Source organism: Hydractinia symbiolongicarpus, chromosome 8 (genome assembly GCF_029227915.1).
Source record: "Hydractinia symbiolongicarpus strain clone_291-10 chromosome 8, HSymV2.1, whole genome shotgun sequence".
NCBI classification, from domain to species: domain Eukaryota; kingdom Metazoa; phylum Cnidaria; class Hydrozoa; order Anthoathecata; family Hydractiniidae; genus Hydractinia; species Hydractinia symbiolongicarpus.
The window spans coordinates 14454597-14467660 of NC_079882.1; the positions used below are offsets into that span (position 1 = coordinate 14454597).

The following is a 13064-nucleotide window of genomic DNA, read 5'->3' on the forward strand; positions in this document are numbered from 1 at the left end:
TTCTTTCTTTCTCTTTTTCCATCGACTGAAATAGAGTGTTTATGCGTCGGTTGACATAGCTTGAATCAAATGGATCATCTATCTATCTATCTATCGCCGGGGACGTCACACGACAATGTAAAATTTACGGTAGCCGTATGCAAATGGTGGCGACTGCAGGTTGAAACAATTAAGGTTTTTTTGGAAAAAAAATAGGTTTTTAAAGACTAACTTTCATACTAGGGTGAGCTATTCAGCAACGTTTTTTAAAATGTTTGTTTTTCTCATTTGAAAAAACCCTAAAAATAAACAGGAGCATCTTCATTGAGCATCTCCATTGTCTTTGTGGCCATTGTTTTCTGCAATTTATATACATAAAGTTTACGCAGTGCTAAACGAAAAAATTTTCAACAACAGATTAAAAATTGTAGCTATCACACAAGGCAACTACTGGCCAAAGGAAGTCGTAACACAGGAAATCAAATTCGTCACAGCTACAGCTGCCATTATGGATTTTCAAGGTTTGTAACAATTCCTTGTAAAAGAGCAAAGTGGATATACTTTTCCTAAAATTTAAACGAATACCTTTAAGCGTTTTCGCGGATATCTTCGGTTTGAATTTTTACAAAATATTACAGCAAAACATGTTTTTTTCTGTATTTCCGCAAACAAAGATAAAAATCCCACACTATTTCGTAAAAAGATTGTGTGGGTGTGTTGTATGTTTTCATAAAGTTTAGGGGTGAGTGGACAGAGCTCTTTTGTTAACAGAGAAGTTTTATGTATTACGAATATTTTTAGTTATTTTAGGGTGAGATATACATTTGAATTGGTTCTTTGCCTATGGATTTACGCAAATATCCCCAAAATATCATCTTGTATGCTAAATAAATGGCCCTATTGTATCTATCTCATATTAGAGCACTAGTTTGCCTGGTTATCTGTTACATAAAGGTTTTTGGTACCATAGGAAATAAATAGATGAGGTCTTGAAATATTTACTTAACATGGGGTGGATGGGGGTGGTATTACATTTGTTACGATGCGTTACAGGAAGGGGGTGGGGGTAAAAATGGCGAGTTTGGTCTTACGGAATTATTGAATGGCCCTTAAACACAAAAACAACAACAGAAAAGTCTTTTGAATGTATATATGACGATATGTACTACATTATGTACTAGCTGTGTAAAGACACATCTTCTAATGTTTTAATAAAAAGGGATCTTAGATTAAAAATAACCAGCTATCTTTCTGGGTTTTTGTAGCTTTCACAATTAGACACAGAAACGTTTAAGGTGGCTTACCACCAAATAACCTATATCGCAGAGGAATGTCTTTTCTAAGTTAATTGATGAGGATAGTAGGATAGTACGCAACAGTACAAAAAAATTAAGCCAAAAATCTAGTTGATTGGTTGCCATGGTTACCCGTTGCTAGGTAAAATAGGAGCAAAATATGACACTTTGCTGCTCGACGCTAAACCAAATAACTGAATAAAATGCGCTATTTGAAGCACCTTTTTGGGCGCGTATGTTTCTCAAGGGTCACGTGCAGTGATTGAGTGAAACGCATTTTCGTAAGGCTGACTCGTCGCCCAGACAACTGATGCGGTATTTCTTGGACAAAAAAAGGCTAAAACAGAGCGAAACTGGACAAGATAACTGAAAGACAAAACTTAGATTTGAAAATCGGTTTCAGTTAAGCACTAGGTAATAATAATGTCTGCATCCACGGAAGAATTTGTAAATCATGTGTGCTTCGATCTTGAGAATTCTTGCTTCGCGTGGATTCCGTACTTAAACGGCAAAAAACGTGTTTAAAGATTATTTTATGGACACTAGTCGTTAGCCCGTGGAAAGATGCACAGGCTCGCCCGTCGCAGCTAGCTACCATTTTGCGTGACAGACATACGGACGGACAGACGTATACGGGTATTATAATATAGATTCTAGACTTGTGGATCGACAAAAGGTGTACAGCAGCACTATTTCGACCTGAAAAGCACCAAATACTTACGACCTTTGAGTAAACTCTGACGAGTTCACTTCGGAGGGTGCATCGTTATGACAGCTTTCTGACTGCGTGTGGAACACCACATTTAATATTCATAACTGTCATATAATCTCCCAGGCGGCCCTAAAGTGTCATCCAGCTTTTGCAAAGCATTAAACATCGACGGAGGGGCAAGAAAGCTGACTAAAAATGAACGAAATTTGTAACTAAATTGTTTTTTAATTAAAATTAGCGATTTTATGTGCGATTTGCGACGAGGAAGATGAAATAATAAAACAAAAATCAAATTTTGAATTTTAAATTAATTTATTTAGTTTTTTTAGATAAAAAAAAATCACACAGGAGGCCGATAAATGAACTCTCGGAACGGTTTTTCCATTCTGGCAAAAACATCGTTTGCCGATTTGATTGCCTTAGAAATGCCAGCAGAATCAAAGCCATTGATTATGGAATCCTTCTGCTTTTTGTGTGAAGGGATTTCAAATCAGTCAGTTTGAGGGATACTTAATAGATGCATAAAGCAAATAATTTGAAAAAAAAAATGATTTTCTTTTACTCGGTTAAAACAGTTTGTCGGTTAAAGTGACGAAATTAAGGCCAGGTGACGAAATTTTTTAACCGACGAAATAAAAGTCCGACATATTTTTAACCGATAAGGTAACTAAGATTAGTTGCGGTGAGGGACTTTTTTTTAATAGTCTAACATTTTCGTAAAAATAACAAAGTGTATCGCACTGGTTGTTAAAAAGCATGAAGTCCACTTACTAATTGGGTGGAGGAAGGAAGTATTTAAAATAGCAAAATTTTTACAATTTGTTGAAACTTTCTTTCAAAAAACTCATCTGCATAAAAATAGATACAATGTTCAAGCACATTGAAAATAAAATACGGCGCAAAAACGGAAGCTCACTTCAAAAATTTCAAAGGTAAATTGATTTTTTATTATAGTTCGTTGACAACATATTTCTGACACCTAATAACTCCCAGGAAGAAACCTTCGTGAGTCAAAAAAATCAGGAATCAAATCACTTTTAAACAAATATCTATTTGATTATTATTGTTTGATTTTGTAAAGAGGTGGTTAACGATTAAGGGATCTCTTTATCCCATAAAGGTAAAAGCTCGCGAGAATTAACTTACTTTTTTGTTCTCAAAATTTTTGCGGGGCCAAACTAAGTATATAACCGTCAAGACTAATTTAGCGAAGGACTTATTGTAAGACTGGACTAACAATGTTTAAAATGCTAAGGAGCGAGTTCTACATACAAAAAACCATAAATTAATTAAAATTCAATGAATTAAGTTGCGGTTATATCATGTTACACAATAACGAATCATAATAAAAGAAATTAAAAATTTTACCTATGAATAGTAGTGAATGCGCGAAAATTGTTAAGGGAGCATAACTTACTAACAGATATTTGTTAAAAAAGCGTAGTCAGCTCAGTAGGTACAGTAAAAGTAGATTACTTTAGCAATATTATGAATGCTGCTGTGATTTCTCTCAAACTTCATTAACTTCTTTTTCGTTCATTTTATCCGATAATTTCTGTCCAGGTTGCAACATTTTTATAGGAACAATGTTCACACGAGTACTCTTTCTTTCAAGATCAGACTGTCCAGCACGTGCTAAAAATAATGACAACAGCAAAAATGAAAACAGTCAACGAAATTCATTCCCAAAGGTCAAATATATTATCATACGTTTTCTAGGCTGTCTCCTTCTTTGAGGTCGAGACGGATCTCTAAAGGCAGAGCCAGTTTGTAAAGCAGCCATTAAACCATCTAACACGCCAGTATCGTCCTCAGATGCATCCAGGGCAATCTGTCTATTTTTCTGCTGCTTCGTGGCTTCTTTTTTTTTACGGTCTGACTCCTTTAAAAAGATATATACTTTTGAAATAATAAGGAAACAATAATAGTATTAAATAAAAAAAGACTGAAACAGAAGCTTACTGCTTTTTCCTTAGCTTTGCGCTCCTTTTCTTCTTTTTCTCTTCGTTTTACATTGTCTTTTTTCGCATTCTGAAAAGGTTGAAAAATAACACAAATTAATGCATATGTAATCATAACGAAATAATATCGAAAATGGATGTTTTAGGGTCAAAATCTCTTATTATAGCTATGTATTTGTTACAACAAGGCTACGAACCACGTCACAGTTTATAACAAAATGACTATATCCACCACCTCCGAAACGTCTTTTAATTTTTGGAATCTCTAATAGATGGGAACATAATATCACAAAACTGAGATATTTTTATGCATCCTCGTAATTAAGTATGAGCGGCAATCGTTTTACATTTACCGTAAAGCCTCAAATAAACGCAACCCACGAATATACGTACCCTTTCTTTCTGATTTTTCAAATAAACGCCCGCTTAAATAAACGTCTATGAGGCGCCGTAGCGGACAAAAGCAAATTCTCGTTTGTATGACCTATATTATTTTTATGTGACATTACTATTTTTTGTTGTATGATTTTTATATGGCACAAATTCAGAGACCTCATCGCTGTTTTGGTGGAGGAACAGAGGAACCTACAATAATTTGAAATAAATAAAGTGAAAACAAAAGTTAGCTTAATTGACAGAAACAGAAAGATAAAAAGAATGCTATGTATGAAGAATGCATTTTTTTTCAATTTAGGTTTCTGAGGAGGAGTATACATGTGAGAAGTGTGGAACGAGCTACTATGATTTGCAGTTGCACCAAGAACTCTGCCAAGCACAATTTCTACCATTGATCCCTGATGATTTCATGCACCAAAGTTCGAGTCAGTGTGGTAATTACATGTCACCATCAAATCCTGATATGAGTATGCCATCTTTAAATACACAAGAAAATCTTAGCACTATCCAGGAATTACTACCAGATGCTGACCACAATCAAATAAGAACTTGTCTGAGTAATGCGAATGACTTAGATGATGCTCTCAACCATATAATGTGTGCTAATGATGTTGCTGAACCATCAACCTCTAAAGGATCTTTAGCCTTCACTACTCCAATGTCAGTACCTGAAGGATACCAAAGTGGGTATCTCTTAAATTCAAATGATGATTGTACTTTACCTGTAAACAGACAAAAATATGGCAGCATGCATTGAGTTTTTATAAAAGGCCACTGGGAGAAAAAGAGAATCTCTTTAAAAAAATTAGGGTTTTTTTTGATGGTGAAGATGGAATCGATGCAGGTGCATTGAAGAATGAGTTTTTTACAATTGTGTTCAATGTAGCTAAGGATGAGCTATTCGAACCTCTCAACAAGAAGGAAGTGTTTTTTATTCCAAAAAGATCAGGTGGCAATTTGCAAATATACAAAATTTTTGGAGTAATTTTTTTTCAACTTTAAAGTAAATTTTAAATATGGGGAGTGGCACTCGAGGACTAAATATGCTAATATCAGCAATAAAATTCTAAAAGTCATAGGTAGAACCACATATTTTAAAAAAAATGTATTTATAAATTTCCGCAGATTTTCTTTGGAAAACTATAGTAAGAAGTAATATTCACTATGAAGTTCTTGCAAGGATAGGACATTGTTGTTGTAGCTAGAAGATCTAATCTCCGTCTGGGTGAACATTTAATACAGGTTTAACTGTATCATAAATCCAGTGGAGCGCTTACAGCAAGTGACTTTGGCAAAGCAAATAAATTGGTTAGGATTTTTTATTTTGCAAAATAAGGTAAACCGTGTTAAAGATCCCAGTGGAACACAAAAATCAACTTTCTAAAACTTTGTATACTAATATAAACTAATAAACAATTATGATTTTTAAACTTTTCTGGTTCATCCACGATGTGGGAGGGAACGGTTGACGCCATCGACACAAACAATACAATTTCCACGTCCTCTCACCGCCAAATGTATGGATTGTGTGATGACGTCATCCGTCGTTTCTTACATCGTGTTTCTTGATATACCTGAAAATTTTTCGCACATAGTCTTTCACAATATTTTCAATTTTCTCATATATGGTTCTCAATGTTTATTCTCTTAAATTTTTCAATATCTACTTCGAAATTACTTCGAAAATTTTATATTTTGTTATTTTTGTTTTACACAGGTCTCTCATTGATAACAGTAACATTTACATATATCTTGTATATATTATACTGACGTAGATAAACCTGTATAAAGATGAATAATAATAATAATAATAATAATAATAATAATAAAATTTAGATTTAATATTAGGTACTGTGCCTTACAAGCACATTCTAACTTTCTCTTAATATTTTGTGCACATGTATATGGTCCAATTTATTTTGTAGTACTTTGAGAAAAAATTTTCAATTTTTTATGTGTTTATTTTCCTTAAAAAAAAAAAGGAAAAATTTCTACTCTCTGGAAGACATTAGTTTCAAACCTAAATTTTTTCCCAGTGAAAAATTCGAAAAATTATAAATCATAAAATCGCAAAAATCTTGCGAAAATTTTTAATTTTAGATAATCGAACGTCATCCTCAAATATATTTTAATTGTCTTGTGAGAAACTTATCTTTTCTTTTGGCAAGTTCATTCTCTAAAATCTCAGATTATATTGTATAATTCGTAATAAAAATAAATTTTGCAGGTAACTCAACTCCCCCTTGTCTTCTTCCAGTTATAACTGCTCTCATTTTGTTGCCTGAATCTTGATTAATGAAATGATGATAGCCATTTAAACTTCCATTAGTGTATGTTCAATACGTAACAAGCTTGATAGAATGTAAATTATTTATCTTGTAAAACAATCCTTTTAGTTTTACGATACTTTTACTTTATTTCAGATAATTGAAAAAATTAGAAGGCCTCCTTCTTTTAAACACACCCTCCCCTTAAAAAATATAATAAACGCTCCGGGCGTTTATTCGAAGCATTACGGTATCTATTAGGCATTAAAACATCAACAGTTTTTGTCCCTGCCACGTACTTGACTAAATATTTTTTTAAAAAAAAATATAAATTTTTCTTTTTTTAGACATTGTTGCAGTTAGTCATCGTGCAATTATATAGTTTTACCGTGTATTCTTGTAAGAACATATGTATAATTCCAAATGTTTCTTCCAGAGATGACTTCTTTGGATCTAAGCAAAAGTACTCGACAATTTCAGAGAACAAGCTGGTCATCTTTTTGTGCATTTCTTGGACTATTTGAAATGTCTCACCGGCCCCTGCTAAAAAGTCCTGCATTTTACAAAAGAAAAGTTAAAGAACTTATCATTGTAAAGGCAGTAAACTGAACAGTACAAAGCATTTATTAAATGTCATAAACTTTGTGGTTTCTGCATTTTTTCGTAGAATCGACAAATTATATTTTCGCGAAATTTAGAACAGATTCTTAAATGTGAAAATGATTTCAGCAAATTTCCACATTACACGCAGTTGGAGTCTAATTCATACACGGATTATGTGACGTTGCGTGAAAATAAGTAAATTGTCATTTGTGAATTAACATATAGTTGCTTGCTTATTTTTAAAGTAAAAAAAGTGTATTCAGAATTGAACTTTTTCCATATCCATTTTGTTTCGCGAAATATGCATGCGAAAATGCAGAGCGTGCAAACGAGATTAGTTATGACAAACTTCGGGATACTACTTGTTTACTTGCAAGCTTGGACAATGTATCAACAAAATGTTGACTTTTGCAGCTTTTAACACTTTCTTGCCTTAAAATAGGCAATAGAGCAAAAGTGTAACATTTTAATTCGATTAATTACACTTATACTTTATCCCACAAACCTATGCCGAGATTTGGGTTTCATATATATCTAAAATAATCACCTGCTTTCAGACAGCTCAGTGTGGGCACTAGTAAAGCGCTTGTAGGAACAAATTTTAAAGCTTAATTTTGCTTCATTCGATAGCCAGATTCAGTTTCTTATTGACTTCCCTGCAACGAATTCTTTGTGTAACACAGAACGAGGCTGAAGTGATTAACCCTATCTGCCATCTTTTTCCAATTCTTTGCTTGTATGCAACGTTTAACTTTTCGTGCAAAAATGCTTCTGCTATTATTCCTGTAGTATATTAACTTTCGTAAAAAGTTAAAATGAAAAGTGAACATGACCTGAAGCACTCACTAGAAAATAGATGACACACTTCTAAACATTAGTACACATCTTTTCCCCTTGACCAACCTTTATGTTATAAATTAACAATAGCTATCTAGCTACAGTCCTGTTCATAATTTTTTTGGAAAATGTCAGTTTTTAGTCATTTTTCGAAATATCAGAGCAGCTCTTTCTGTCGAGAGCTTACTGATGAAGTTAATAAAAGTAGAAGAAATATGGATAATAATATATCAAACTAAAACACCATTGTCTCCAACATCAAATTCCGACAAAAAATCTTTAAAAAAGCAGATACCATACTAATTACTTGATCATCTAAAAACTAAAGGTTTTGGTGACCAGAACGTACTCCACTGACTACACAGCTCTACAACTTTGAAAAATTGGCAGTAAACAGGCAGGTGCATATTACTGAATATCGGTCAAAACAATCCAAGCTATATAGCTATAGTTTATAATTCTATATATAATTGAGTAAGAGACATTTGCCAGTTTGCCAGATATTGTACCAGGGACGCATCCACACATTGGTACATCTACAAGAATGCTAAATGTTATGCCAAATTCAATGTTTTGTGCATATATGTAATTGTTTGATACTGAATAATAAAGGGTATCATTTAGCTGTATATAAAAAACAATAGATTTATAAAATCTTATAAATTTAAGTTTCTGGTAAACCATTTACTTCCAAAACGTGATCATGGGTACGATACGCCTGTCAGGGTGCTTAATTTTTGGCCTCATTGTTTTTAGACACTAGCATATAGTTACAAACTAAATACAGCCTCATACATACTTCAGCATGAATTTATTTGTATTTATCGGTTATTGTATTTATTCAATTGAGTATCTTGGGATTCGAACCAAAAAGGAAAATTTAAGGAAATGTTGAGTTAGAAAAATTCATAAAAAATCCAATCAAAATATCTGAAAAAAAAGGAATAATATGGTTAATGTTGCAACAGCTTTTGTATAACTTATATAGCAATTATGTTAACGATGATGTAGATATGTGAAAAATTATGTGTTCTATTGCCAAGAGGAAAAAGTTTAAAACATTTGGGCACGTTTATACACGATCCAATTTGTTAAATTCCAACTTCGCGTTTAAAAGTAATTAGGAGATCACAATCCATTTTGTTGAATACGATTTTTCAAATTGGACAAACTTTCTAAATTTTGTTTTTATTTCAAATTGGTTAAAATTTTTGATACAATTTGTAAATACAGTGAAATCTCTCTATCTCGACTACTCTCTATCTCGAACTTCTCTCTATCTCGAACTAAAGTCTCGGTCCTTTTGTGGTCCGCCTAAGGTATTTTCCTTTCTTTATCTCGAAGTTTCTCTATCTCGAACAAAATTTTGGTCCCTTGCGAGTTCGAGATAGAGAGATTCCACTGTATCATGATTCTTGATGTTTCTTTCAACAAATGCAAAAATTAGATTTAACAGAATAGATGGTGTATCGTCCACTTTAGACATTTTTCCAAAAGATAACTATCATCACTTCAGATTTCACTAAAACACAACTCACAGTCCCTGGCTACAGATAAAATCAACCTGCCTGTTGTTTATAAAGCTGGCTTATGTTAAACTTTTTTAGGGTATCCCTCAACAGAATTTAAAAAAATTATTACAGAATGTTTTTATCACCATGGTGGCGATAAAAACATTTCGCATATTCTTAATATTAACAAATAGGAAAGTGCGTTACACAACCATGAGACTCATAGACCCTATCTCACTTTTTTCAATCATAAAGATTAGTCGTAACGTTTTTTGTCCATGAATCTTTGTTAAAGTTAATATGCAGTCAAAAATCGTTTATCGGCGTCTTAGAAAATGGCTAAAATTAGGAACTCCGGAACTATGATAATACTGGAAAATGTTTTTGGCTCAATTTCATCAAATCGGTCTAAAAACACGTCATACGAAGTTTGAAGTAATCTATATTATAATACCCGTATACGTCTGTCCGTTTGTCACGCAAAATGGTAGCTTAGCTGCGCAAGTATAAAAAGGACGAGCGAACCCGTAGATTTTTCCACGGGCTAATGACTAGTTATTTCAATTTTTACTAAAGTTATGCGACTTGTATTTTAGCAAATTTTACGGATTTAAACCAAAATTACGTTTTTTTTATAAGTTAAGATAGAGCAAAACCTTTACAAGATGATGCTTAACGGCTATGAAATACACAGTTAGTTCGAGATTAAACGAAAATTTGCCTCGATTAATAAAATAATTAAAATATGTTTGAAATATAACTTTCACCAACATTACATTTTAAATAGGGAAGCGTGAAAATCAAATCAAACTGTGAGATCTGTTCTGCCATACCATGACGTAAATATCTTACCCTTTGACTATGCTGCCGTCTCCAAATTGTTTATTCTCGAAAATAATCTGCATATAATTCTTCCATAGTGTTGATTTATTGGAATATGAAACCAAAAGTTTCGTTTTGATCTCATAAAAAAATCTCACCTTGTTTTCACCTTGTTTCTATCGTTAAAGTTAAAGTTTGACAAGCAATCTGCAGACAGAATTTTAGTTGCAAAAAGTTTTCTTTTAAGGTATTAAGTCAGAAACGTGCCAGTAACAATTTTTAAATTAAATGAGACAAAGCAAACATGATTTGTGGAGTGATCCTCTCAAGGAAAGATTTGTTTTGACTGGGCAAAATCACTTAATTGCATTTGCTTAAAAAAATACATGGACATGGAAACTTCCTCATTACAAAATTGTTAACAACCTCATGTCATATAATTTACAAACTACTTTGTATTTGGCATATTTTGGAAATTTAAATAGATTTTTTTACGAAATGGAACCTAGAATTGCTTGTAAGAGTCCTTACATTTTAGCACTTTATTACCAATAACATGAGGTTTGACGTCCCACTTGCTAACCTCGATAAGAAAGCCAAATTAGTATCCTAGTTCTGAAATCACAAATGCTTGAAATTTGACTTTTAAATATTGCCAAAACTAACATTTTTATCTCACTTGGCAAAAAAATAAATAGAATAAGATAACCCTTACAATAGGTAAACTGTTGTTTTACAAGCACTGTCAGTAACCCCAGTAACTATTATTTTTACAGATGTTGTTTGGAAAATAAGGTACACTCATTAAGTGGAGACACACTGTGTATCCCAGAAACATCACCAATTTTGATAAACAACTTGACATTCCCTATTTCTTTGAAATCAGCCAGATAGTCAGTTACTCACATCATCATATTCAAAGTTAGCTACAGTATACATAACTTATTTAACACTAAGAATAATAAACTATTATAACGGCCAATATCTGGCACATACATGCTATTATCCAATATTATCACCAAACGTTAATAATTTGATTGTATAACAAATTAATTTTGCAAATAATGCAAATTAACAAACATATGCACGACTTCACTGCGAACTACAAATTTGCTCATAACTAATCTCGTTTTCATGTTATTCAGTAATTTGGGATATATATTTTGTGGAACAAAAATAGATATGGAAATAGCTCTGATTAACCTTGAATTTTCTTGTAGAATAACCTTCGTTATTTTCAAGCCAGAAGTCAAACTTTGTTGTTGTCTTTTGGTTGCGCTACCATTAGAAAATATTTGTCCCTATAAGCGCTTTACTACTGCCCAGACCGCACCATATGAAAGGCAGTCAATGTGTTTAATTTTTGCGAATTTGACTTTTCACCTTTCTCGCCAACAGTAAATCACAAATACATTTAGGTGTGCTCAGAATAATAACTCTTAAAATAACTCAATTAGTACGTGGATTTAACTCATAAGATTTTCACATAAGAAGCTCGACCATAGAGAATTGTGAATTGAAAGGGAAGAAAGGTTTGGAAAAAAATTATTTGATTTTTCGTTTGAGACAGAGAACAATATTAGTATTCATATAAAAAATAATTTTCAAAAACTAATAAATTTTAAGCAAAATAATAAATATTGAGCAAAATACAAGCATTTAAAAATTGCCTTTTTGAGTACAAAGGTCATTTTTTGACATCGGTAGTGTCGTTTTAATGAAATCACATATTATATGGAAGCCAAACATGCTGTGTCTTTTCATCTTTCTATTATATAAGGCCTGTGGAGAAATCTATTTAGGCAGGTGTACATTGAAGTAATTTGGTCCCATGTAGTCCCTAGTTATCAACGCAGGAGATGACTTCAGTTATTTTCACCAGTTTCCAAGTTATTTAGCCTTAAATTTAAAAGTGCAATGCAATGGTTTCACTGCTCTTATTTAATGAATTGACGTCAGTCTAAATATATCGAATGTTTGTGGATTAACAATTTACAGTCTATTTTTGAAAAGGACATTAACCATCGTCATTGATAAACATGCTCCTGTTATCGAAAAGAAGGTCAAACAAAAACCTCAGTGGCTGGAAAGTTCCTTAAGGGATAAAATGAACAACCGAGACAGCCTTTTACGAAAAGCTCACAAATCGAACAAGAATCTAGACGAGCAAAAGGTTTAAGCAGGTGTGGCTTTAATTGAATAACATCATCAGCCATAACAACATATGGGTATAGCTTATTAACGGTATCTTTTATTGTGGATGGGAGTAGCATATTAATTAAGTTTTTTTCTATAACATCACCAAGTTTGCTGTTCTTATACACACCTCCATCGCTTCATCGCCTACATCACCAATATCGGTCAAAGTAAATTCATAATGTGCCTTGCACACAACAAGCAATATTATGCTATGTGTTTTCTTGTAGTTAAAGTAGTCTGAACCACTTCAAGCTGGTGCTTGCATTACAATATGTGTGTCATCCATTGCACCTAAAAAATGTGAACAGTTCTATCGGACTTCAAACTCATTTGCCACCTTTTGTCACATGCTTTCTGTGTCAGGAACATCCAAAAAAACCAAAGTCTGCAATTGACTCCATATTCCTTTGCACGTTTCACTTATATTGACTGACAGTTGGAGGACTTTGTAGCCACTTTAAATCGAAATTTAAGCATATTCT

At 32.8% G+C, this 13064-nt stretch overlaps 1 protein-coding gene across 1 annotated transcript in view; it reads right to left on the reverse strand.

Annotated features, from left to right (window-relative positions):
• Positions 1-2795: 2795 nt before the first annotated feature.
• LOC130654984 (protein diaphanous homolog 2-like) overlaps positions 2796-13064 on the reverse strand; it is a 59211-nt gene continuing 48942 nt past the window's right edge. The window contains exons 21-24 of the mRNA XM_057457685.1: positions 6999-7163; positions 3949-4017; positions 3697-3868; positions 2796-3621 (exon numbers count right to left, since the gene is read on the reverse strand). Coding sequence (XP_057313668.1) covers positions 3497-3621; positions 3697-3868; positions 3949-4017; positions 6999-7163 — 531 coding nt within the window. The 3' untranslated portion in view covers positions 2796-3496. The remainder of the gene's footprint in view (positions 3622-3696; positions 3869-3948; positions 4018-6998; positions 7164-13064) is intronic.